This window comes from Chaetodon trifascialis, chromosome 2, assembly GCF_039877785.1.
Source record: "Chaetodon trifascialis isolate fChaTrf1 chromosome 2, fChaTrf1.hap1, whole genome shotgun sequence".
NCBI classification, from domain to species: Eukaryota; Metazoa; Chordata; class Actinopteri; order Chaetodontiformes; family Chaetodontidae; genus Chaetodon; species Chaetodon trifascialis.
The window spans coordinates 5,126,636-5,151,294 of NC_092057.1; the positions used below are offsets into that span (position 1 = coordinate 5,126,636).

The following is a 24,659-nucleotide window of genomic DNA, read 5'->3' on the forward strand; positions in this document are numbered from 1 at the left end:
ACACAAAGGGGACAGGGACAGACAAATCTGTCTCCATCTGCTAATTTTGTCAAGTCTGCAGCTCTCAGAACAGTGATTGCATGTCAGCAGGGGCAATGTCCGAAATACCAACGCGCGTGATAACCATAACCGTACAGCAAACTCAGATTAGTGCTGCAGCTGTGATTTAAACGACACCAGGCTGTCTGTTAATGCAGACTTTGATTTTGCTTGAAATGATTCGATACGAGTGCCAATAAAACACCAAACCCTCGGGCCTTTTACGCTCTGAGAGATGTGAGCATGTTTTTCTCCAAACTGCTTAAAATGTTGTCTAAAGGCACACGAGATCTCTGACGAGTAGAAGAATGTCCAGGGCTGCCAAAATGTTGAAAAAGGGCCACGTGTGTGAACCAACAGGCTGATAAACACCTCAAAACAATGAACTGTTCTATCAAATGTACATTAGAGCTGCAAAGATTGGTCAATTAGTTGTCTATTGCAGCTATTTTGATAATCGATAATCACAATCCAGCCTCTTAAATGTCAGGATTTGCTGCTTTCCTTGAAGACGTCAATTTGAAGACGTCACTTTGCTCTCTTTGAAAAGTAGCACGAGCTACTATTTATACTATTTATATTGTTAACACTATGGACAACAATCCACAGGGATCAATAATGCTTTGCAGTAGCTTTACATGTGATGTGTGTAATTATGCTTCTGCTTGGGACTAAAGACAGTTTCCACAGACTGAACCTGAAAAGCTTTGACATCTCCGTCTGTTGAGGTTTTCTTCTTTTCTAGGAACCGACGCAAACTCTCATAATATCGGCAGTTTTTTCTATTCGTAAGCCTTCTAATCGGCTCAGATTACAGAATTTGTGACCGCATCAAAGATTCGGTTCATACTGGAGACGCGGTTAAAACATTGTGATGCCTTCAGGTGCGCCCAGTCTGCTCTCCATGCCTGTGTTTCCCCCCCCGATCGAAAGTTGTAATTAAGAGAGTGGGGAAGAATTAGATGCGGAATGAGCTGTCAAAAAGTCACATTTAAGTGAGGGATGCGTCGGCCTCTGCAGTAAAAATTTAAATGATATAAATTGCCATTTAAGCGTAGCGCAGGCTAATGTTTTGTCACAAATTAATGTGACACAAGGCAGCAATGACAATCAAGGGCTGCCTCATTCTAATTTGGTCGTGTTTAGAGGGCTTTTGTGAGCCGACAGCTTTACACAAATTAGCACAATTGCCTGTTTTTATGAGGAAACCATAAATGTTTTTTCCCTCCTTTGCCGGCTAATGAGGAGAGAAAACGGCTTGTATCTCAGCGTTACGACGACGCGGCGACGTCTGCAGAAGAGCAACACGGTGCTCTTATCCGCCCACAAGCAGCAGAGAAAAGAACAAAGACAGAGGTTGAAATGGCTCCCTAATGAACTACAAGAGTTCTCTGATGTTTTGTTGTTCCCATATGATCAGATATGGATTTACTGTGCTTTTTGCTCATTATAGAAATCATTGGCAGGTTCTGTCTGGAACAATTAGCTGGATATTCTGCCTCCTCTGAGGAATTCATCTGTGAGGGGCATTAGTGATAACTGCCGCTCAGTAATGGGATGAGGAACATGTTTGGGGACCAGCATTTGGTTAGAGAATGGCGTGTAAATGGCCTGCGTCTGTTGACGTTTACAATCCTCTGTCCTTTCTCTCTCTCTGTGTGTTTTCAGGCCTTGGAGAGCGAGTTTGTGTCCTGCCAGCTCCACCAGTGGATCGATCTGATCTTTGGCTACAAGCAGCAGGGACCTGAGGCCACCAGAGCGCTCAATGTTTTCTATTATCTGACCTACGAAGGCGCCGTCAACCTCAGCTCCATCAACGACCCCATGCTCAGAGAGGTGAGGCTGATACACACATTTTTATACATGTGTACTGTATGCGCCGCTGCTGATTTAACTCCCTCGGCAGATAACGCTGAGTAAGGGGGAAAATACCGTATTACAGTAAGTACACTTGAGCGTTTGCACTCTCAAATGGATCCTTAATCTGACTGTATTATAAAAGCATCTGTCCATTTACTGCATCTGTATTTCGGGGGATATTTTTGATGCCATTAGCCACGTTAAATTGCCTGTAGAATGGCATGGGACAGCTAAGCTAACCGTCTACTGGCAGGTATTGCTGAGCGAAGCCTTTTCTCCCGTGCGATGCCCCTGAAAGCACTTGGCCGAGCGTTCCACTTTAACGCCTTAAAACCTCCTCCTCGGCCTTCATTCATTATTCATATGCCTCACTTTGAACCGCCGCGCACACGAGCTACACCGGCCCGCCCGAAGAAGAAGAACAACAACAACACAGCGAGCTTGCCCGCAGCCAAACGCCGGCCTGACAACTTCACCAATCTGCTGGAAAAGGCGGGCCGATCGACCGCGCTCCCATCAGCCTTTTTCACGTCTGAGCTGTGCTGCCAAAGCGGCACGTACCCCATCCTATATTTGTCCTTGTCCTGGTGTAGTCATGTTACAATTGTATATTATTATGGATAAAACCGTACAAATAAGACCCAAATAGTCATAAATCAGAATTATCCTTCAAGCAGTGTAGAGGTCTGAACGGAGATGAGCTCAGAGTCCATCAAGCAGCCGAGCAGCCCTTTGCCTCCACTGCTCTGCTGCCCTTCATGCTCAGTGACTGGAGCATCGCGGGCACTGGGGGTAGATCACTGATTTATCACCCCATTCGCCCTAATTCCCATCCAGATGCGCTTTGGCCTTTAGCTACACAACACAAGCACGTACACTCATGCAGATTCATTACCGGGGCGCGCCGGTCACTTCCACACAGCCAATTACTTCTGGTCAGCACACGACCACAAAACCGCGTCGCCGCTCGACAGGAAGCTGATGAATCGTACAGGACGCCATCACAGGCAGGTAAATGGGGTTTGAGTGGCACTGAAATGGCGCCTCCTGCCTCCCTCGACTGCTGGGATGCAAGCTCTGCTTCTGAATACACAGCTTTTATGTCACTGTGTGGAGCTATGAAAAGCCTTTTAATGTCAATACATCACTAAAAACATGCTTTTTGACATTAGTGTAAATATTGTAAATAACACTGTAAACATGAGGTCAATCAGGTACGTTGGGTGATGCACATAGGAGTCGTTGGTCACAATGTGATACATTTATATTAGTATTCACTTTTGTTTCACAGTTGCATTTACAATAATTTCAGTTGTCAGACTCTTTGTCGTTCAGGTATGTAACCCATTTAGTCCAGTCCTCTCCCCCCTTTCTTTCTGCAATCTTAAACTGAATGTCATAAGCCCCATATTGTATATATTGTTTACAGTACCTATCCACTGCTTCAGGGTGGGAGGTTCTTTCAGAAGCCAGCGTCTTGTTGTTGCTTTCTTGCTGGCTACCATGAGAGTTTCTAATAAATATTTGTCTCCAGCATCCAAAACCTTGACTGAGTTTCCCAAACAGGACCAGAAGATGTGGGTATGATCTGCCATTAGGTTCCCACATTGTCTCCAGCATTGATTCTGAAGTCCAGTTTGTTTTGATTTTATTTTTGGGGTTATGAAAAATCTCATACAGTTCTTCCAACAAAAGTCTCTCCAACCTTGTGAATTTGAGTGTCAATGATGAGAGACCGTTCCCTCAGAGAGATTTGGACGTCCATTCGTTCTCTTTCCCACTTTTGCTTTATGTATTCTGTTGAGTTGTTCTTCATTAATAGTATCCTTGAATATAGAGCCCCAATGATCCGGCTGGTGGGATCCGAGTTGTATGCTTTTATAAACATCTGTGTAACACCACCTTGCTCCATCCCTTCACCTCTTTTACATAATAGTGACACATTTGCAAATATCTATAGAAGTCTTGTCTCTCTAAACCATATTTCTCAGACATAGATTGGAAATCTATTAATTCCCCATCCTGGAGTAAGGAAGATGTGATGCTTAGCCTTATCCATTGTTTATACCTTAGATCTTGGGATGCTGGTTTAAAATTTGGCTCACATGCTGGCCACTAAAGTAGTTTTATCTCTTTCTGGATCTGAAACTTCTTCACAAAATCTGACCATATTTATTCTGGATACCAAATGTGTCCCTGATAATAGATGGACAGCCCAATAAGGATTGTACAGATCTGCCTGAGTAAATAAGCTAGTTTAAAGTGTTTTTATTGTGTGCACCAGGTTAGATTTTATGGGAAATCTGCCACAAATCAAAGGAAATACTGCTGGTTTTCCCGTGTAAAATACACTGTAACTTATTTGTAATTTGTAACATGTCTCAGTTTATCTGCATGTCACATGTGATGTTTTTAAAGATTACACACGCTGGCGGTGTCATGCTGATCCTAAAATGATTATTTCATAGTGCCAGCACCTGTATGTATTAACTCTGAATAAAGCAGCAGAGTGTGTCGCACTCCCTCGAGAGGAGAAAACCAGAGAGTTTGTTGTCCTCTCCTCCTGCTTCCCCTCTGATGTCGCGGGTCCAATCTGCTGGCTCTCACCTTGGGAAAACACCCTCGGTCTGAGCGCTTTAATTAGTTAAATAAACCAAAGCGGTGTTGTACCTGCGAGCGAAGCCAAGGCTCTCATTCAACTGTGTTTGTGCGGAAGGAAGCCGGGCCCGTCTTTGCAGAAGCTGGAAGCAGAGCTCAGGGCCTGGGCCTCATCACGGCCGGGCGCCGGGGGTGGCGGAGGGCCGCCGGAGCTTTGAGGCGGAGGGCTTTGGGGCTGGAAACGTCCCCGGAGTCCGCCGTTACTGAGTGACAACTGTTTCAGGTTGAGTCTGTGGTCTGGGTCAGGCTAGGCTGCATTAGGACAGGCCCGGGGGCTGTTCATCATCAGGGGGATGGGCCGCAGACGTGTGTGTGTGTTTGTGTTTATATGTGGGTCGGAAGTGGTAGTAGATCGGTGTAGAGCGCTCTGTGCCCCTGCCACGCTGTTTGGAAGACCCAGCCTCTCACACACACTGCAGAGGTCTGGATGGATCATACCTTGATATGTTTGTACATACACGCATGTATGTATACAGGCGTGTGTATACCTTTGTATATTTATGTGTATCGTCGGCATAAATGCACATGGTTGTGTGTTTATATGTGCGTTTCTATGCTGGGAGAAAGTTTGGAGTATCTCAGCACAGATTAGGGAGCGCCGCGGAGGCCACTGCTGTGTTTTTCAAAACCATGATTACTTCCTGTCCTGCCTCCGCCGCAAGTCAGAGCTCACCTCCTCTGTGTGTGTGTGCGTGCGCGCACACTTGTGTGTAGGTGCGTGCACCCCTGTGCATGGCGTGCCGGCACATCTGCGTTGCCTCTCGGTGCATGAAGAGAAACACGCTCTCTTTCGCCTTCTCATGGTTGTACAGGGCTTCCCCTCTTTCACATGTGATTATGGAAAATCCCACAGCCTCTCACACCAGCGACGAAACACAGAGCCCGTCTGAATTGTGCAGCGTTTGCGTAATTCGGCAGAAGACGACGGGGAAGTAAACCCACGCGAGTGAACCTGATTTGACACCAGGCCAAAGTCTCTCACCAAACACAAACCCGCTGGTTTATTTTCTTTGGACAAAATGTCCTTCGCTGCGTTTGATATGAGCGTGGACATCCAAGAGTCCCGTCATGCTGCTTGTCACCAATACAAGGCCGCTGTGGTTACTCTTTTTATTCTATTCATGAGTGTTGTTGGCATGATTTGCATAAACGCGGCGTGTTTTACATGGAGATCCATCTTGTCGAGCCGCAGAGTAAATCAAAGGGCCGGCCGGGACATCTGAGCCGAGGACGTCTCGGCCATTTAAATGTATAGAATATAGAAAACCCTCATCAGACATGGGCCAGTGCTCCCAAAAGAGATTGGCCTTTTGGATGGCCCCTCATATAATCACCTGAGCATTGCATTGGCATATAGGCGCAGGACATGCTGACCTAGACTCAGCCACTTTCCGGCGTTCCCCAGCCTCATAAATGTCAGAGCTCAACTTAATGAAGATAGGTTGAGTGGCTTTGAGGAGCGTCTTCCTCACATTAGCCTAAGCAAAATGCTCCGCTCTGTAGGCAGAGGCGAGGGGAGGCTCTTTGACCTTGACTGATGCACTGATGTCCTCTCACTGTGGATGAGATGTTCAGATTCTCTCAGTCACGAGGTCACGTTTGACATCGCTGAACGAACAAAGAGCTTTTATTTCAAAACATTTAAATTTGTCCGACAGCCTGGATTTACCCAGAATGCTGCACGACGGAGGCATCTCTGTCAGAAGCGGCGTGCTTGCACACATGTATGTGTTTAGGTCCAGTGAATGCAGCTTTGGCCTGAACACAGAACCACAGACACTCCTGCTAACAAGCAGACAGTTTGAAAGTTTCTCCTTAAAGTTTCCATCTGTTGAGCCAACAGCAAACCACACAGCTGACAGCTGGTGCTCCTCTCGTGTGTTCGCTGCATGTCACACGGTGAAACACGGACCTTCAATCCAGTTTATTATTCAGCTTTTGAATTTTTATCACCCATGTGTTATCAGCGTACAGGAGACGCAGAGAAGAGTTAAAGCGTGTTAAATTCATACCATTGTGTGCAGAGGATGAGTTGAGCCTCTTATCAAAAAGGCGATTTTATTATTAAAGGTGAAGGCAGAGTGAGGGAAGTGTCCAGAAAAATGAGAGTATTGACTGCAAAGCGAGCGGGCGGGGTGGATTATTAAAAAAAACACTGTGTGTAGAATCCATCGGTGCGTGATTGTTGGCAGCAAAAAGCCGATGAAGCCTTGTAATTGACAGTGGAGATGGCTCCTTCCCCCCCGCCTCTCTGGTTAGTTTCATACAATGGCTGTGAGCTGACTAACCTTTTTCTCATGGAAATAGCATATGCAGGCCTCAGCCATGAGCTCATTCTCACAGGCCTCGCCAAGTCAGGCTCAAACGTCTCAGCCTGCACACACAAGCTGTCACTCCCACACAGCCAGTCACAGTGCACACCAACATACTGACGGCTCTGTCATCGTTTCTTCGCTGGCCATTTTCTCTCCGTCTGTCCCTTTTATGACCCGTCTATCACAGCGTATCAGAGGCTTTCTTACTCGTTGCGATTCTGCTTAACCGACGCTTCCTTTCTTTTCTGCATTTTGTTTTGTTTTTGCACTCTTCATGCGTGTTTTGGTTCCAAACAGGCGACCATTAAAACAATTATTACTTGCGATCCTAAGAAACAGCATAACGACAGTGTCGAGCTTGTGGGCCCGTGCGTCTGCGGCCTTCTTCCGCCTGTTACTGTGAGCGGTGTGATGATGTCCAGAGGCCGCTCGGCCGGCGTCTGCTCTGACATTTATGGTCCTATACCTCTTCATTAACACCACCAAACCAGCCTGCGAGGCCGCCCGGCCCGGCCCTCCTCTGATTCTGTGAGCGGCTGAGGAGGATGAATTGGCTTGTGTAAATGTGCGTGTGTGCGTGTTGCGTGGATGCATCTCTTTGTTTTCTTCTCATGGAGACGCGGTCATGTAACGTGACGTGATGAGAGGTGTGGTGATGTGACTGTCTGAACTGTGAGACATTGGAAATGATCGCTGAGGCGTCTATCCTTTAATATCTGTTTACGGGAGTTTGTCTTTTAAATTGTGAGGCACAACAATTCAAGAACAACGCCTCATTGCTTCATCTTTCCACTCATTCCCGTCTCTCCTTCCTCCCTCAGGCTGTGGAGTCTCAAATTAGGAGTTTTGGACAGACCCCCTGCCAGTTGCTCATCGAGCCACACCCACCGCGAAGCTCAGCCATGCAGGTGGTGAGTGATGCACGCACATACATGCAAACACACACAAACCACAGTACCTGTAATCCGTCAGTCTGAAGTGCTGTGATATAATATGGGTCAGTAGCCAGCTGAGCTGCAGTATCAGCCGTTCCTCTGCCTGTTTAATGCCGCCTCTGACTTCTGGCGCTCTGCTTTGCTTCATGTAACTCGTCTTCTTAATTTCTGACTCACTCTTTTCGTCCTCCGTCCGCCTGCTGTCTTCTCTTTGCCCATCTACAGCTGTGGGAAAATAAAGCCCTGGGTTTGAAAGCATCTCCTCTCTCATCATTAGAGAGGTGTGTGTGAAAGGGAACGATCACAAGCATTCGTGTGCATGTGTGTATAGTAAATGTATGCCGGGGAAAGGCACAGCCTTGTGCTGGAAACCTGGGCCCGAGCCAGGTTTTCTACCTGAGCTGGAAGCGCCGGAGAGCAGCGAGCGGCGGGCCTGGAATGACGGCTTTTTAAGGGCCAAGGAGTGCAGCCGGCGTGCCTGTCTGTGATGGACCAAGGCCCCATGAGTCCCTATTAGTGTGGTGTCCCTGCGGCGCTGACAGCTGGCTGTAGACCACCACCCAGCGCACACATGCACACACAAACTCAGGCGAGGGCTTTGAATCCACCTCGCTTACAGGCAAATTCCTATGAAGTGTTTTTATTTTTCCTCCACCGCGTTCAGTTTTCAAACATAATATTCAGACGCCGTTATTCAAACACCTTTCTAACCCTCCCCGCCCGTCCGCGCTCCTTCAGCTCGCTTTGCCTTTTTGCGTGTTCTCCCTCTTTTCTCTCTGCCCTCCCTCGTGCGAGCGTGTTGTCAGCGTGTCGGCGTCCGCCCATGCCGGCGGTAATGATACTGTCAGTGCGTCTGGTTAGCTGTCAGACACACCGGATTTACTCAGGTCTATTCCTGATGTTAACACTGATGCTCCTCTTCTTTACACGCGAGGAGGAAAATGGCTGCGTGTTAAAGCTGCTTAGTGCGAACACTCTGTGTAAGCTGCTGTCTAAGCCGGGAAGCCGTCTGATAGGTCAATCAAGTCACTTTGTTGTTATGACGGCATTCTGGTTGGTTTCTCTTACTGTCGATAGAAGTTTCAAATTAACCTAATGCAACTTAAAGGACCAGCGTGCAGGGTTTAGGGGTGTGTGACCACTAGGTGTCACTAAATCCCACAAAGGTTTTTAAGGTTGTGAACATCAGTAAAACTCAAAGTAGAGCTGAAATGATTGATTTTTATATCAGTCGGTTCATGGAAAATGAACCAACAGAAGCTTTTTGCGATCGCTTGATTTCTTCCTTTTCTTTGTTTCATATTTGAAATTTCATAAAACAAATAGTCTATTGTGCAGAATAAAGATATTCTTGGAAATAAGCTGCGATACGAAAGCTGGAGGCGTCGTTTCATCCGGCTTTAAAGCGCAGGCCTCTCATCAAACTGCACACACGGACGTCATCCTGCACAGTGAACACACCTTCAGACCTTTGTAACACTTTCCATTTGTTCATTTTTCAGCTGTAAAGCATCGATAATTCTCTTCTAGATTCTTTAAATTCCTGATCTTCCTGCTTCACTCTTCTTTATCTTGCCTGTGCTGCTGTATTTCTGCCGTCCTGCTCCAGCTTCCTAACTTTCTCTCTGTCCTTTTTCCTCCCCCTCCCTCTGTCTTGTCCTCGCTAACACCGACTGCGGCTCCTTCGCTCGTCTTTTCGCGTCGCCCTTCGCCCGCCGCTCTTTCCCCCTCTCCTCCCTGCATCACGTTGTCCGTCCGGGGGGGCCTGAACAGTATCTTCTCCTGCAGACCCCGCTGATGTTCACTGAGCAGATGCAGCAGGATGTCATCATGGTGCTGAAGTTCCCGTCCAACTCTCCCGTGACTCACGTGGCCGCCAACACTCAGCCGGGTCTAACGACGCCCGCCATCATCACCGTCACCGCCAACCGCCTCTTCGCCGTCAACAAGTGGCACGGCTTGACAGGTGGGAGATTTGTGTCCGTGCACTCATATTTTTGCCTTTGTGCTGTCGAAAACACCTTAATCTGTTGGTTTTAGCCTCTGGGGTCCCGCATCAGATTGACCTCAGGCGTATTTCAGGCTGCGAGCACCGAATCATTTTCATACTTCCTCCTTCATCTCTCTCCTCCACGCTCATGGAGCGTCTAATTTATCCGAGCCGGGAATTGACCCGTCTCGTCTCCATAGGATGGACGTTGATTTGGGAGACAGTTGACTGTGTCTCCTGGATAGCAGGATCAAATGTGACACATGCAGCAGCCAGCGTTAGGTCTCACGTCCACCTCCATACATCAGCCTCTCACTTCACAAAACCTTATTTACTCAGCGCCCATCCAGCCCTGGAAGAAACATTAAATTTGATATCTCTGGATTTATGGGGATGAAGACTGATTGGTTTTCAGTAGAACCTCATCCATGCGCACCACGGGCCAGATTGATTAACCTAATTGGTTTAGTGAGCTGGTATAATAAACAAGTAGTGTGTTAATTGCGTGGGTTTACTGGAGTGTTCATGTGGCTGTTAGAGCTGATGCACACTGAAGAAGAGGAGGCATGCAGACAGAAATGAAGAATGAAGCTTTGCTCAGCAGCACGTTGGAAGAAGCAGCGTGTTGCAGGGAAGCAATGCACATAATCAACGCACTGTAAAATGAGTGGTTTGAGTCAGTCAAAGGCTAAAATCACCAAAATTGTCAGCTGAATCCATAAAAAATATAGTCACATATACTAAAAGGGATGCTAATTATATGCTGCTTTTCAATCAGTTTTCTCATCATAAACTCCATATTTTGGGATTTTGGACTGTTTGTCAGGCAAAACAAACAATTTTACGACCTCAGTTTAGGCTCTGGGACCATTTTCAGACATTTATATAATATGAACAATCCAAAAAGTAATTAAGTCGTTGATTGAGGATGAAAATACTCACGCGTTGCAGCGCTACATCGAACTGAGGAGCATTCATTGTTAGAAAGCGGAAAGAAATGCTATTTTACACCTGAGTTTACCGAAGCGTGATGGCTGCTGGTAGCCAAAGCGAGCTGGTTGAGCTCAAACGCAGCATAAAGAGTCACATTCTCTGCGGCCTCGGCGGCTTTTTGACGTGACGACGTGCAACTCTGTGACTTTATGGCTCTAATTGTCATAATGAACAGAGAGTCAGCGTCTACTTCACAAGGCCGCGTGATTGCAGTATTAATCCACTCTGTCTTCTTTTCTGTCAGGTCATCAGAGCTCGACGGTGCAGGACCAGCAGTACCAACTTCCTGTGGAGATCGACCCTCTGATCGGTATGCTGTCGTTCAGGACTGTCGAACAGCACACACACACACACACACATGCGTATTCTTGACACAGCGTGAGCTCGTATGTGCATGAAATGATTTTTTTTTGGGTGTGGATTTGTGCATGAATCCCGCTGGCATCTTGGTGACTCATGGCGCTCTGCGGCGCCGCGTCCCTGGACAGTAGATTAGAGCTGTTTCTCAGCCTCTGCCCCAGTTCACTCCTCATGATATAGGCCCTGCTCTCACACTAAACCATTTGCATGCAAATTGGAATGCAATGAGCTGTGGCCTAGGCCGGCATTTCATCATCAACTCCCCCTCTCTCCTCCCTCTCCGCCGCCCCCTTCCCTCCCTCCCTCTCTGCATCCTCTTTGGTTTAATTTGAGCGGAGGGAAAGGACGCGTGTCAGTGGAAATGAATATGAATGTGGTAATAATGTGTGATTGAGAATGCACCGCGGACGGCTGTCAGGACAATATGGGCGCCTCTCATCCTTCACGACTTGTTGATGAGCAGGAGAAGAGTGGCGAGCCGCGGTGATGTATGAGGATGCGCCGGTGGAGCGGGGAGAGAGGAGCCACTTCTATCTGCTCCTCCGCCTCCGCCGCCTCCCCGCAGCCTCTCCCGGTCTCACGCACATCTGCGAGGGCGGCTGTTCTTTCTCTGCGCATGTTGTGGTCACTCTTAGTCTTGCCAGACCGTTTCCACACATCTTTGATTTTTTTTTTCTTTGCTCGACTACTGAAAATAACCAGGGTTTCGCCTCACGTCTTTATCTGCACGTACACTCGTCCCGCCTGCTCAGCATTTAAGCACTCACCGTGTGTTTTTATGAGAGCTTTATAGAGGGCTGTGTCACCGAAAGCTCTCTTTTCAGGCTAATTTCCCCTTTAAATCTTTAATATTTTTGTTTTATCTGATCACGCGTCATCGCTGTTTTTCCCCGTCGCACTTTGTGTCTTCATTTCAAACACTAGCGCATAAATAATGTACTAAATTATGTGTGTGCGTGTGTGATCCGGGGGAGGTAGAGGGGATTTTTGTGCTTGTCAGTAATATATTTACATTGTTTGCATTCCAGGAGGAGACTGAGCTAAACACAGTAAATTGAGGATGAGTGCCGAGCCAACTGTGGCTTTGGGAAATGTTAAAAACGGCTTGAAATATTAGCCGCTGCAGGCACGCTGGACTTTCTCAGTGTCCACGATGGACGATCTTCTCCCACACCTGTTCTCCAGCACCCACCCAATAAGAGATCCTTCACAATCTCTCTGGAAAAGAAAAAAATACCACTTATGTGAGAGAGAGCGTCAGTAAATTTGCTTCCTAACCAACCATTGGCTGAATTTCACAATCTGCAGTGTGTTGACTCCATCCATCATCGCTCAGACCGGACTCTTAGACTCTCACGGAAAATGTAAAGTCCCGTAAACTTAACCTCCGGGATGTTTTATGTATTCTCCCACAAATCTTCTGAAGCTTCGGTGGAGGTGCGCCGCACTGCGAGCTCTTTGGAAACAGCTGATATATGTAAACCGTGTCGGATCGTAGATTTAATCGACACACCTGCTCGTTTCCAACCTGTGACCTTCTGTTTTTCCTCCTCTCCTCTGCAGCCAGCAGCGTGGGCAGTCACCGCCGGCAGATCTCGGACCTGCTGGATCAGAGCATCCAGATCAGCTCGCAGTGTTTCGTCATTACGGCCGACAACCGCTTCATCCTTCTCTGCGGCTTTTGGGACAAGAGCTTCCGGGTTTACTCCACTGACTCGGGTACAGTATAATGACAGTACACTTACTCCCCCAGAGCCTCATACCAGCAGGATCCTCGCACATCGTCCTGTGCTGGCTTCAGCCTAAAACCAGATCTACATGCTGTCGATTTGTTACTTCATATTTAACTTTTAGTTAGCGTTTAGTTCGCAGTGCATCCCTGTGTGATCTGGGAAACCGTATCTGGAGTCTTAACATGCGCATTTTCTCTGAACTCTTGCCGTCAGATCTTCCCTTTGATGTTTTTATATCTCACTCTCGACACACAAAAACCTGAATGTTGCTGAGGACGTGTGATTTAGGCACAGCCTCTACTTCAGGCTCATACGGTCGGCTTGAAAAGCCCAAACGCACAGAGCAGAGTCAGTTTTTGTACGTTTTAGAAAACTCTCGCCGCTCCGTCTCTGGCAGGAGCCCCATGAGCCACATCCACATTAATTCATGCCCTAATATCAGAATCTAATGGGCACATTGCCATGAAGCTTACTGAGCACATTCATACTACCCAGACGAAGAACTCTCTCTGCTCTAACAAGAGCTTTTTTCCTCTTTTCACCCTCAAACCAACATAAGACGTCTCACAGGAAAACAAGCCGTTGCCATGCTATTAAAGAGGTAAACCTCCTAATGATAATTAGCCCCATGGCCTCTCCTCTAGCACCATCCTCAGGACAGACTTTTCATTTTAAGCCCCACCACTAGTGAGGCTCTAAGAAAGACCAAAAAAAAAAAAAAAAAATCAAAAAATCACTGGTATGTTTTTTATTTTGTCCAACGCTGCAGCGAACGTTAGCAGCCTCTAGCAGCTGCTAGCAGCCTTTAGCCTTTATCTCCTCAATGCTTTAAACACAGTGCTCCGTCTCTGCCGTCTGTGATGCCACAGATGTGTTCTCTGCTGCGCTGTACTGGGCTGCAGTGTATTGATTTTTATTAGCAGATTATTAGAAATGAAACCAACTGCATGCTACATTAAGACTTTCTTTATTTCCTCTTGCCAGTTTAAGGCATGCATGCTGTCAGCTAAAGTTAACAGTTAATTATTTCTTTAAGATGCACAAAACTCTGCAGGTTTGTCTCATTTGGATGGTTTGATCGTCTTAAGTCTTAATCTCTCATAACGTATCTTTAATATTCTCTGCAGTCTTGCACAGTGGGATTGTATATGAATGCCCTGACTAGCTACCTATGCTTGTACACACACACGCGCACACACACACACACACACACACACACACACACACACACACACACACACACACACACACACACACACACACACAGACGGCATCAGGTCAGGGGTCTTAAATGAAACTGTCTGAAGCTTCATCTCTGCACCCCGCTCCTCATCTCCTCTCCCCAGCCCCATTCAGAATCCTACATGCATCTATACAACAGAGCCCGATTCAATTTCTGCAGGCCGGGGCCTCCCTGCCTTTAATCGTGGAGGGAGGGAAGGAGGGACGGGAGGACAGAGATAGCTCTATTGTGCGACTGCCACCGGGGTGCGCGACTGGAACGTGAACACAGTTTAATCGCGCACGCTCAACAGCTGCCGCCGGGGTCCCCAAAGCCCCCAGGTTAAAGAACTGAGGGATTTTATCAATTACAATTACACGTGCATAAAACACGTAGCCTCGTACGCCTGCGTGCACACACACCCAATTTAATTTGAGCGTGCAAGCGTGTGCGTCCACGAGCGGACGAGCGTGATCTCACGGTGAGCTGCATGGTAGCCATTATTGCTGCAGCTTATCATTAGTTATTTTCAGTGTTTAGAAAGATGTCAAACATTTTCCATCTTTGATGTCTCTGTTCGTCTTCGGGAGTTTAGTCAGAGACCCGCCCAGTTTCATCGCGGCCTTCGCCTTTTCACCGAGACACGACTTAATTATCGGACGGACGGTGATTTTGACGCCCGGGCAGAAATGCCATGTGCTGCAAACTATCCACTGTTTGACGGCAGGGGTCACACTATGAGGAGCGTAATGAGTATTAGACAGCTAGAGAGTGGAGCTGTGGTCTGGAAATCTGACAGCAATTAGCCTCTTCATGTATACACATGGAGCGTGCTGCATGTGCACGTGCATGGGCACACACACACACACACACTCGAGCTGGAACAAATATTTACTCTTGTCTGGGAATTAGCAGACGTCCGATTGTGTGGATACTGTAGAATCACCAGTCGAGCAGACGGATGATCAACAAACACTTTGGCGGGGACTTCCAAAGAACTCTACCTGCCAATAAAGTCACTGTGCAGGATGAAGCAGCTTTACCACCATGTTTTACATTGTTGGAGTCTCTTCAGAAGTGCGTCCTTCTTGTCCTGTTTGTGAGGTGCTAGTGAACACCGCTTTGCGTGTGTTTGTTCGCTTTTGCAGGCAAACTGACTCAGATCGTCTTCGGGCATCGCGACGTGGTGACGTGCCTCGCTCGCTCCGAGTCGTACATCGGAGGAGACTGCTACGTCCTGTCGGGCTCCAGAGATGCCACCCTGCTGCTGTGGTACTGGAACGGAAAGAACAACAGCATCGGAGAGAGCCCAGGCAGTAAGTACGCAGGCCGACGCGCACACACACGCGCACACACACACGCGTGGCCGCTCTCCCAGACAGTTGTGACTGTGTGATTTACGGCCTCCCTCTGTAAAGTAACAACTAGTTTCGTCTGACCAGGCCAGGCCTCCTGCATACAGATTGGATTTCGCAGCACCGTCGCACCAGGAACAGCTTTCGATAATGTGTTTGAGATTGAGTGTGAGACCAGATTGTGTGTGTGTGTGTGTGTGTGTGTGTGTGTGTGTGTGTGTGAGAGAGAGAGAGAGAGAGAGGGAATCTGTCTTTAATGTGAGTGAAAGTGAGCACCACTTAGAGACCTTAAATGTGACGTTGGGGGTCGTCGGCCGTCACATGAAAGTTCACCACCGTCCGAGGGCCGCGGGGTCACGCTGGTCGATAAAAGTGAAAAATGTCGCGGGCCTCTCCGGCGTTACCATAACAGATGGCATCAGCCGTGATCAAAGCGTCACACACACATTGCTCAGCCCTGAGCCTGCCCGGTGCTAATTTGGTCAGCTTAGATTGACGTACATGTTGTTAAGTGATCCATCACAAATGGGCTGAAATTTATGACAAATTGTGATTGGGTTAATAAGCCGCGTTGGTTTCTGATGTGAGGGACGGCATGTGACTGATGTGGGCTGCTGGGATCCAGGAAGACATTTTCTTAGTGCCGCAAGTTCATTCACAGGGATTTTTAAAACTTTTCATAACGTGGACGAGCTGCAGCCACATTTTTATTCTTTACTCTCATTTCATGTCATGTTTTTCTCTTTGTCATGTCTTTATTTCACTCAGCAGAGAGTCAAACGACATTTGACGTTACACTGGTGATATGTCGCGTAGGTTTTCTCACAGCCTCGTTTTAATCATCCTTCAAACAAAGCTTAAAACATGCATTTCCTCATGGGATAACGATGCATGTTACAAGGTTACATGAGGGACACAAACACAGCGACAACTGTCGTGTACTTCAACAGTTTCACTGCATATTTTCTAAGAAAAACAGGCTGAGCTTTGATTGATTTGTGGATTATTATATGCCTGAGAGGGTTCTGTGTGTACATGCCAGTGCATGTGTTGTACATACTTTTGTCAGCGCGTGTGTGTGTGTCAGTCTAACGTCGGGCGGCTCGGTGCAGTTACCACGCTGTAGCTGGAGGAGCAGACAAAGCAGTCGTCATCCCAGCCCCTCACCACCACAATGTGATGCTCCATTGCCCCAGACCGCAGGAGGCTCTCCCAGACATGAGGCTCTGCTGCGCGCGCACACACACACACAAACACACACACACACACATACTCACAAAATACATAGACAGCAGATTTTTCTTTATTCCTCTTCCAAAAACGGTCTCCACATACCCTCGAATGAGAGCGCACGCACACACATGCACGCACGCACGCCTTCCCTCTCGTGCTTAACGCCCTGTGAACGTCCCGCACACTTCATAAGCTTGACACAAATGCCTCTGAATGGCTGATATGCACATGTACACATTGACCTGCGCACACTCGGTGCCTGCTGCAGGCACATGTTGTTGATGTGCACGGCTGCAGAGATTCCACAGACACCGCTGCCATCTGCTGGTCACAGAGGGGAAAGCACCTCAGCGAGACATCCATTCATAAGTTAGATGATTTAAATGAAGTTAACACATATTTTTAGCGGCAATTTTAAATTAGGTATCTTGTGATTGCTGTACATTGTTCTCAGGTGCACATAATGTAGATATACACACACCAGGATTTATATATTTATCATAAACATAGACATGCATACACACCCACATGAAGGTTTGTGGTTCAGTAAAGATTAATTGAATCAAATATGCTTAACAAATCCTAAATCCTCATTAATACCTCAGTTAATTTAATGAGGTTTAACTTGCAACAAATTTTGGGGAACAAAAACAAACATTTAATGATTAAAACATATATTTTTGCCTTTTAAAATAAAAAAAAAATGCAGCTATATTTAACATTTGCTGTTTAGCTAAATTTCTGTGCTGTGCAGACTGCGCTCTGGCTACAGAAGGAGGAAGAAGGAATGAAATGTGGCTATTTTACCAACTTTGGATCATGTCTCCACACACACACACACACACACACACACACACACACACACACACACACACACACACACACACACACACACACACACACACACACACACACACACACACACACACACACCTTGTCCACACTCATGCAGACAGTTGATACCCTCCACAGTGTCCCAGCTTTAGTCGAGTACAGGTATAAGATTGTAATCAGATGTGGCGCTAATTCAAACCAAATGGCAGGTAGAGGCTCAAGAGGTTAACTGATACACCAATATATCAGCTTTATTGATCTTCTCCGAGCAAGATCCAACCAAGATCCAACATCATGCTTTAATCCAGCGGCTTGTCGCTCGTATGTTTGCTTTTAGTGGCATCGAGGATGTTAACCAGTTAATAAGAGAAATGTGGATGTTTAGGCTGCAGACCTGGTGTGTGACAGACGAGTTAAAACACTTATTAGTATGAAGCTGCTGTTTTTGTATTTGTTATAAATTTTCTGCAGTTTATAATTATTTACATGCATCAGAATCTGTTCACTGATTTTAAGCATCCACTCTAAAAACCGTGTACGTGGATTCGATTTTAAACATTTCTGTTGTCGTCTTTATACGTGACTGCGGCTCAGCTCGTCCTCTGTTTGGCTTTTTTACGAGCGGGTTCAGTGAGCTGTGCGCTCGATACGGTCGAGTCTCTGCTAAATCTAATTACAGTTTAACAGTAGCTGCAGCTTTGGGGGGGATAGTATCTGTCTTATTAGTGAACCTGTGTCGAGTTTTATGCCACGTAACTGAATTAAAGGGAGAAACTGCATTAACGAAACTGCAGTAGTACTTCAAACTACTGCAATGTATCACTTATCAGTTATTCTAAACTCTGCTGCTGTCAGTGTTTTTGCCCTGTGTTCCTGTTTCTGGCCTGAACTTGACCTGTGACAGGAGAGAAGGCCAGACCCCCCTCCCTGACCCTGCTGAACCCCCCCTCCAGTTCAGGGACGTGCATGCATAAACACACATAATAAAAACACAATAAAAATAATATCTCCAATATGTCCAAACTGCTCGCTCGTGCGCTCACGGACGGAGACGTGAAAGGCGATTTTGTTCTGTCGCTCGGCCTGACGGCTCAGACCAAAACAAAATCGCACAAACTTCACGAGCTGGGCCATAACTGTCTCCCTCTGGCTCTCCCTCTGTGTCTGTCTGCAGTGCAGAAACATCTGGATCCAGTGAAGGCGGTCGGGGGTCGGGGGTGGGGGGGTTAAAGATGGGGAGAGGCGGAGGGTGACAAGTGCTAGAAAGGGAGAGTGAATGTGGGTCTCAGAGCCTCTGCTACAGCCAGCAGGACATGTGCATCCACATTAAAACAATTAACAAGCTTCTGACAATGTTTTTAATTCTATACATTGTTTGTTTTCATGTGGTCGTTCACTGAGCTTTTTTTTTAAAGTTGGTTTGAATGGCCTTCCTCTTCATCATCAGTCAGCTGGAACTGCAGCTTTAAGGACACTTTTTATGCACTTCACTCCCTCTAGTGGTCAAACATGGTAACGTGTTTTTTGTGACTGTTTTCTGGAAAATACATAACAGTTTTTTCGTGTCATCCTAGCAGAGTTTACCACGCCGCGGGCCATCCTGACGGGCCACGACTGTGAGGTGACGTGTGCGAGCGTGTGTGCCGAGCTGGGGCTCGTCATCAGCGGCTGCAAAGGTGAGACCGTCTGACCGCCGCCATTAACGCGTCCAGAGGGTGTTTATAAGTGCCACCTCACGCAAGTTCTGACTTCACTCCTTGTGTTTGCACAGAGGGTCCTTGTCTGATCCATTCCATGAATGGGGACCTGCTGCGGACCCTGGAGGGCCCGGACGGCTGCCTGCGGCCCCGTCTCATCCAGTCCTCCACTGAGGGAAACTGCATGATCTACTACGACAAGGGACAGTTCTGCCTCTTCAGCGTCAACGGCAAACTGCTGGGACACATGGAGGTGGAGGACGGCATCAAGGTGAGGGGACGAGCGGCGTGAGCCCGCCTCCACATCAGCGCACGAAGCCCCCTCGCTGATTAAAGGCGTTCTTACGGTTGAGATGTGGGTGAGGTAAGGGGTCGGCTGGCCTCGGGGGCTTCACATCTCTTTTATTCCCTTTCACACGCACACACCAGAGGAAACGCTCCTTTTGATCCGCCAGCCTGTTGTCAGGTCAGATTGCGACGGCGGCGGTGGTAGAGAACATTCCAGAGCAGCGGTCAGCTCTGGACGCCGGCTCCATTAACTACCCTCAGCACGGGACGACACATTCCCCATTTCCCACACTTCCTCCCTCGTGGTTCGAGCGACACAAGATAGCAGCTACTGCCTTTGGTTTCCTGACCCTTAGCTTCCGGCTCGGCCTGGGAAATGTAAGCTGGCTCTGACAGACGGCCGCACGCCTGTTTCCCATTAAGAACCCTCCCGTGCCCGAGCTCCTAACCTGCCAACCGGCCTGCTCCTACGCAAAGCCCCCGACACGATTAGCGAGCACGCGCAGACGAATGCTGATTCCATGAGCGTCACCGAGGAAGGTGCTAGTGCTCATTCCAAAGGCTGCAGAGTATTTAATTGTGTCTTTTAGAGAAGCTAACGTTGCTTCACATGCAGAGTTCTAGCTTCTTCCCAACTTTGGGAGCAGTGCGCTGCCCCGCCAGCTCTCCTCCGCTGCTGTAAATTCCAGCCGTGTCAGACGGCATTAGGAAAATCCTAACATCTCAGAGCGAGGCTGCGAGGGCCTCGACCCCCGCCCACTCAGCTCCACCCCCCCCCCCCCCAGGTCTGAGACTCCAACTGTATTTAGTACATACCAGAATCAATCTTCCAGCCCTCAGAGCCGCAGCACGGTATGACTCCAGGATAAATAAGTGTTTGTCCTGGCCTGCAGCATCCACTTAGAAAGAGAGGCAATGTTTGCCCTGTGAATTTATAAGGGCCCGGAGTCAGAGGTTAGATGACAGGCTAACAGTCGGCATCCTGGGCTAATAGCAGAATCGAGTGACAGAAGCCATACTGAATGGATTACAGTCTTTTAAGTACTGGTATAACTCAGGCCGTGTAACCATTCCAGCAGTTTTTTCTCTGCCCTCGTCCGTGTAACAGGGGGATTAACAGCACCATAAATTAAACGTTTTACCTTCCCCAGCCTCAGAATCCGCCCGCCGTCCCCCGAAAGAAGTAGGAAATATGAGCATTAAAAGTGCATGTGTTTCTGCTGGAGTCATTTTTTAGTCATCCGAGCCCGCGGAGCCATCTTAGCTCCCACAGAGTCATCGGCCATCTTGTTTGACCGCCCAGTGGCAAAGGGCTGATTTATAATGTCAGCCTGCAGCCTCCTACCTGGCCGGGCTGACATGTCTGCCAGCTCTGCAGCCTCCTGCTGGGCTTCACTGAGGTCATGGACTCCATTAGTGGAAACGCAGGTACATTAATACAAAATACTATCTGGTAAACAGTTCTGATATTCTTTATTACTGTTATTGTGTCGTATGTTATCTGCTCTCTCTCTCAGCTTCGGCTGCTTATTAAATAAGTTTATCAAATTTAAAGCTGCACCAGTAAATATTTTCACGTCAGCATTGGATTAAATGACCGCCTTCAACGCAAACTGGTCGCTTGTAGAGATGAACCCACAAAGAGTTATCATCCAGATGTGTTTTAGTGTCTTTAGGCTCTTTGTTTTGTTTTTATGGCCCTCAGCTTTACTGGTTTGGTTCAGGCTCAGCTTTTATTCCCCTTTTTATTAAACCGACTGCACGCTGCTTACCCAGCATCCAACAGGTAGAGTTAGCCGCTAGCTAACACAGTGAAGCATGTAGCAGCTGAAGAGCTAAAAGGAGAGTGAAAGTTGGATTCATCAGACGCTCATAAGACTCCAGATGAACGCTAATATTACGTTATGTACAACTATAATGCGATAATAGTCAGTGTGTGTTTTCAGCTTCTTCTGCTGCCCCCTAGTGGCGAAGAATCCAATCTGCTGCTTTAATTTTACAGTGCGTGGATCCTGATTGGCTGAGCTGAGCCTTTATCGTGGGATTAACTGTTGATACACAAGACGATGACTGTCCACGCAAACAGACCCAGGACCAGCGCCGCGCTCGGTCACGCTCCACTCCCGGCGCTCTCAGCCGATGATCCAACGCTCGCCGCGGCCTGCCTGCCTGTGTGTGTGCGTGCGCCTTCACATGCAGCGTTTGTGCCCATCTCAAAGTGTGTGCGTGACGCGAATGAGAAACAGAGCTCGCTGAATCCACAGCGTGGTGGGAAACTCCACAGAAGTCCTTTATCGAAAACATTCGCCTCGCCAGGCCGCGCGCCCTCTGCGTCCGTCCGTCCGCCCGCCGGCCGCGTCGCGCTCTTGAAGGCTTATTTATGTTTTCCTTACCGAGTCGAGTTCCTGCAAATGAACTGAAGTTTCATTTTTCCATTTAATGTGAGCCTGATTCAACACACATGCCGCCGGTGATTGAAGCGCCCCCGCAGCCGAAGGACGGCCGACCCCGGTGTCATAAAACCACAAACGAGAAAAGCTCTAAATTAGTGTCATTTGCTGCTTTTAGAAGTCACATTCGGCCTCGTCATTTCATCAGCTACGGTTTCTCTCTGATTGATGCCCCTGACTCTTTCGGTTTCGGCTTCCACCGTGCGCTGCGCCCATAATAGACTCCAACACACGACCTGATTTGTGTACGTCTGAGTCCCGGGGGGGCCGTTCAGCTGTTACAGTTTGCAGGAAAAGCAGATGAGACGAGTAAATCTCGGAGCCTCGCTGTGGGGAGCCATCTTTGTAGCGAGTCGGGGCCTGTGTACACAGAGCCCCCCGAGGCCGGCGGCGCTGACCTGGGATCTTTTGTTGGATCACATGACCTCGCTGTATGAGCTTTACTCTGACACGAGAGATAAACTGGTCCCAGTCCAATTCGGAGGCTATTTACGCACGTAGTTCCAGGTTTTTTGGACGTTTTTTGAGCCGCTCTCATTGAACTCGTCCTCTCTGCCAGGCCATGCTGCTCAGTCGCGACGGCCAGTATCTGCTGACGGGCGGCGACGGAGGCGTAGTCTCCGTCTGGCAGGTCCACGACCTCAAACAGCTGTTCACCTACCCGGGCTGTGACGCAGGGATCCGCTCCATGGCCATGTCACATGACCAAAGGTAACACACACACACACACACACACACACACACACACACACACACACACACACACACACACACACACACACACACACACACACACACACACACACACACACACACACGAACAGTACAGCCCGAGCTATAGTGTTTAAACTGTGAACACTGATTCATTTTTCTTATTTTCTGCCACTTTTTAAAGTGAACAATTGATCACTTCAACATAAAAAATACTCAAAATAAGTGTTAGTCATGGTCCTGTACTGCGTGTAAGTTATTATGGGATTATTATTATTATTATCATTAACATGTAGCAGCATTTTAACGTTGAAGGTGAAACAGATCAAATTCACTGTTGCAGGTTTCCGTTACGACACCATGACACATCATGTTCTCTTAGCTGATCGTTGACTGATTTAAGTAGCTGTACATCTCTTATCTCTCTGCAATGCAGTTAAATAGAGATTTGTACTTCAAATACAAGCACCACAGAATAGTACTTCAGTCCAGTACTTGAGCTGGTTGAACTAACCTCACACTCATCTACGTTCAGCTCACCTGCTGAGATGCTTCAGTTTTAATTCAAACTCACAGTATAAATTAAAAAAAAAACAAAACCTGACGTTGTTCCCTCCGAACTCCTCGAAGGTGCATCATAACCGGCATGGCCTCCGGAAGCATCGTGCTCTTCTACAACGACTTCAACCGATGGCACCACGAGTACCAGACCAGGTACTGAGCCAGATCCCAACCGCTTCAAGTGTGAACTCTACTAAAAAAAAAGCACTGTTCTGTCGATATCCTGATATCCTGAATGTATCTCAATGAAAGACGAAAAAAAAAATCTGTCCTGTTATAGTAAAAACTATTTTTAAAAAGGGCATTGCTATATTTTGTAGATCTGATAGAGACTTTTGGTATCAATCATAGGGTGGGGGTTACGTTCCTGTACGCTTCAAAACAAATCTATTTTTAGCTGTAAGAGTCTATTTTCATCTCCGGAGAAAAAGAAAAGCGGGATTTACGGGGAGTTAGCGAAAACCTTTTCTCTTAAAAATCCAAATATTTGTGTACTTTAGGGTGAGTGATTTTTTTTTTTTTTTTTTTTTCTGTAGGTGTGTATGTGGGGAATAACTATTAAGCAATCATTCACAGCTTTTTGCCATTTTGGCACCACAGTGGGTAGATCTGAGACGTTTAAATAAATAATAAATGTACTGGACAGAAGGATAACTGAAGAGGGAATATGCATATATACATATATAAATATCTATATATTCTGTTTAAATGTAGTCCTCCATATTTAAAATGTCCACTCCCTCTGTGCTTGCTAAGAGATTTTCTGTGCATGGCTCACTTCTCATAAAACATATCAGCGCAGATCTGATCGAGTTATCATTTAATCCTCCAAACATCAGAGACACTTCATTAGAGACGTGGAGGAGGGCGACGCGACGTTCACATTTCTTTCCTAAATGACTGAATAAGCAAACAGTGATGCGTTTTTTCCTAAAGTGGGACTCTTGTGCTAATGTGCGACGGACAAACAGACATCAGTTTTTGTTCCCAGATCCCTAAATACGAATCATATCATCACACTTAGAGCCAGCTCAGCGTCCTCAGAGTCTTCTTTGAGTCCCGTCTCCAGAGCAGCTAACAGCGAAGTGAGATGTGCAATGAAAGGAAGGACTTCCTTTGTTTCAGCCTGAGGTTTTCTCCGTTTTCATCGCGGGCAGAGCGATTATGTTCAGAGGAGATTCAGCACTAAAAACAGCAACGAGACAGATTTTCTTCTCAGTGAGATAAACGTCCACTTGTATCTTTGATTTTGGGGAAACATTCCTTTAAAGTTTGCGCTTTGATGTGGTTTGGAGAGTTATGAGAGCTAATGTTATCAACAATACTTTTTGCAATCATTTTGGAGTGTTTTGTGTGCCGAGTTCTGACAATAAAATTGAATTTTATAACTTGAAATAAGCTTGTAGATGTGGATTTTTCACCAGG

General features: G+C 47.2%; 1 protein-coding gene across 4 annotated transcripts in view; it reads left to right on the forward strand.

The window, feature by feature from the left end:
- lrba (LPS-responsive vesicle trafficking, beach and anchor containing) overlaps positions 1-24,626 on the forward strand; it is a 180,132-nt gene extending 155,506 nt beyond the window's left edge. For 2 of the 4 annotated variants that reach the window (XM_070989107.1, XM_070989099.1), the window contains exons 21-30: positions 1,708-1,875; positions 7,694-7,783; positions 9,581-9,773; positions 11,035-11,100; positions 12,714-12,869; positions 15,254-15,421; positions 19,102-19,203; positions 19,299-19,495; positions 22,522-22,673; positions 23,304-24,626. In XM_070989107.1, coding sequence (XP_070845208.1) covers positions 1,708-1,875; positions 7,694-7,783; positions 9,581-9,773; positions 11,035-11,100; positions 12,714-12,869; positions 15,254-15,421; positions 19,102-19,203; positions 19,299-19,495; positions 22,522-22,673; positions 23,304-23,394 — 1,383 coding nt within the window. In that variant the 3' untranslated portion in view covers positions 23,395-24,626. The remainder of the gene's footprint in view (positions 1-1,707; positions 1,876-7,693; positions 7,784-9,580; positions 9,774-11,034; positions 11,101-12,713; positions 12,870-15,253; positions 15,422-19,101; positions 19,204-19,298; positions 19,496-22,521; positions 22,674-23,303) is intronic. The other 2 variants (XM_070989116.1, XM_070989090.1) reach the window with 2 other exon arrangements.
- The last annotated feature ends 33 nt before the right edge of the window (positions 24,627-24,659 follow it).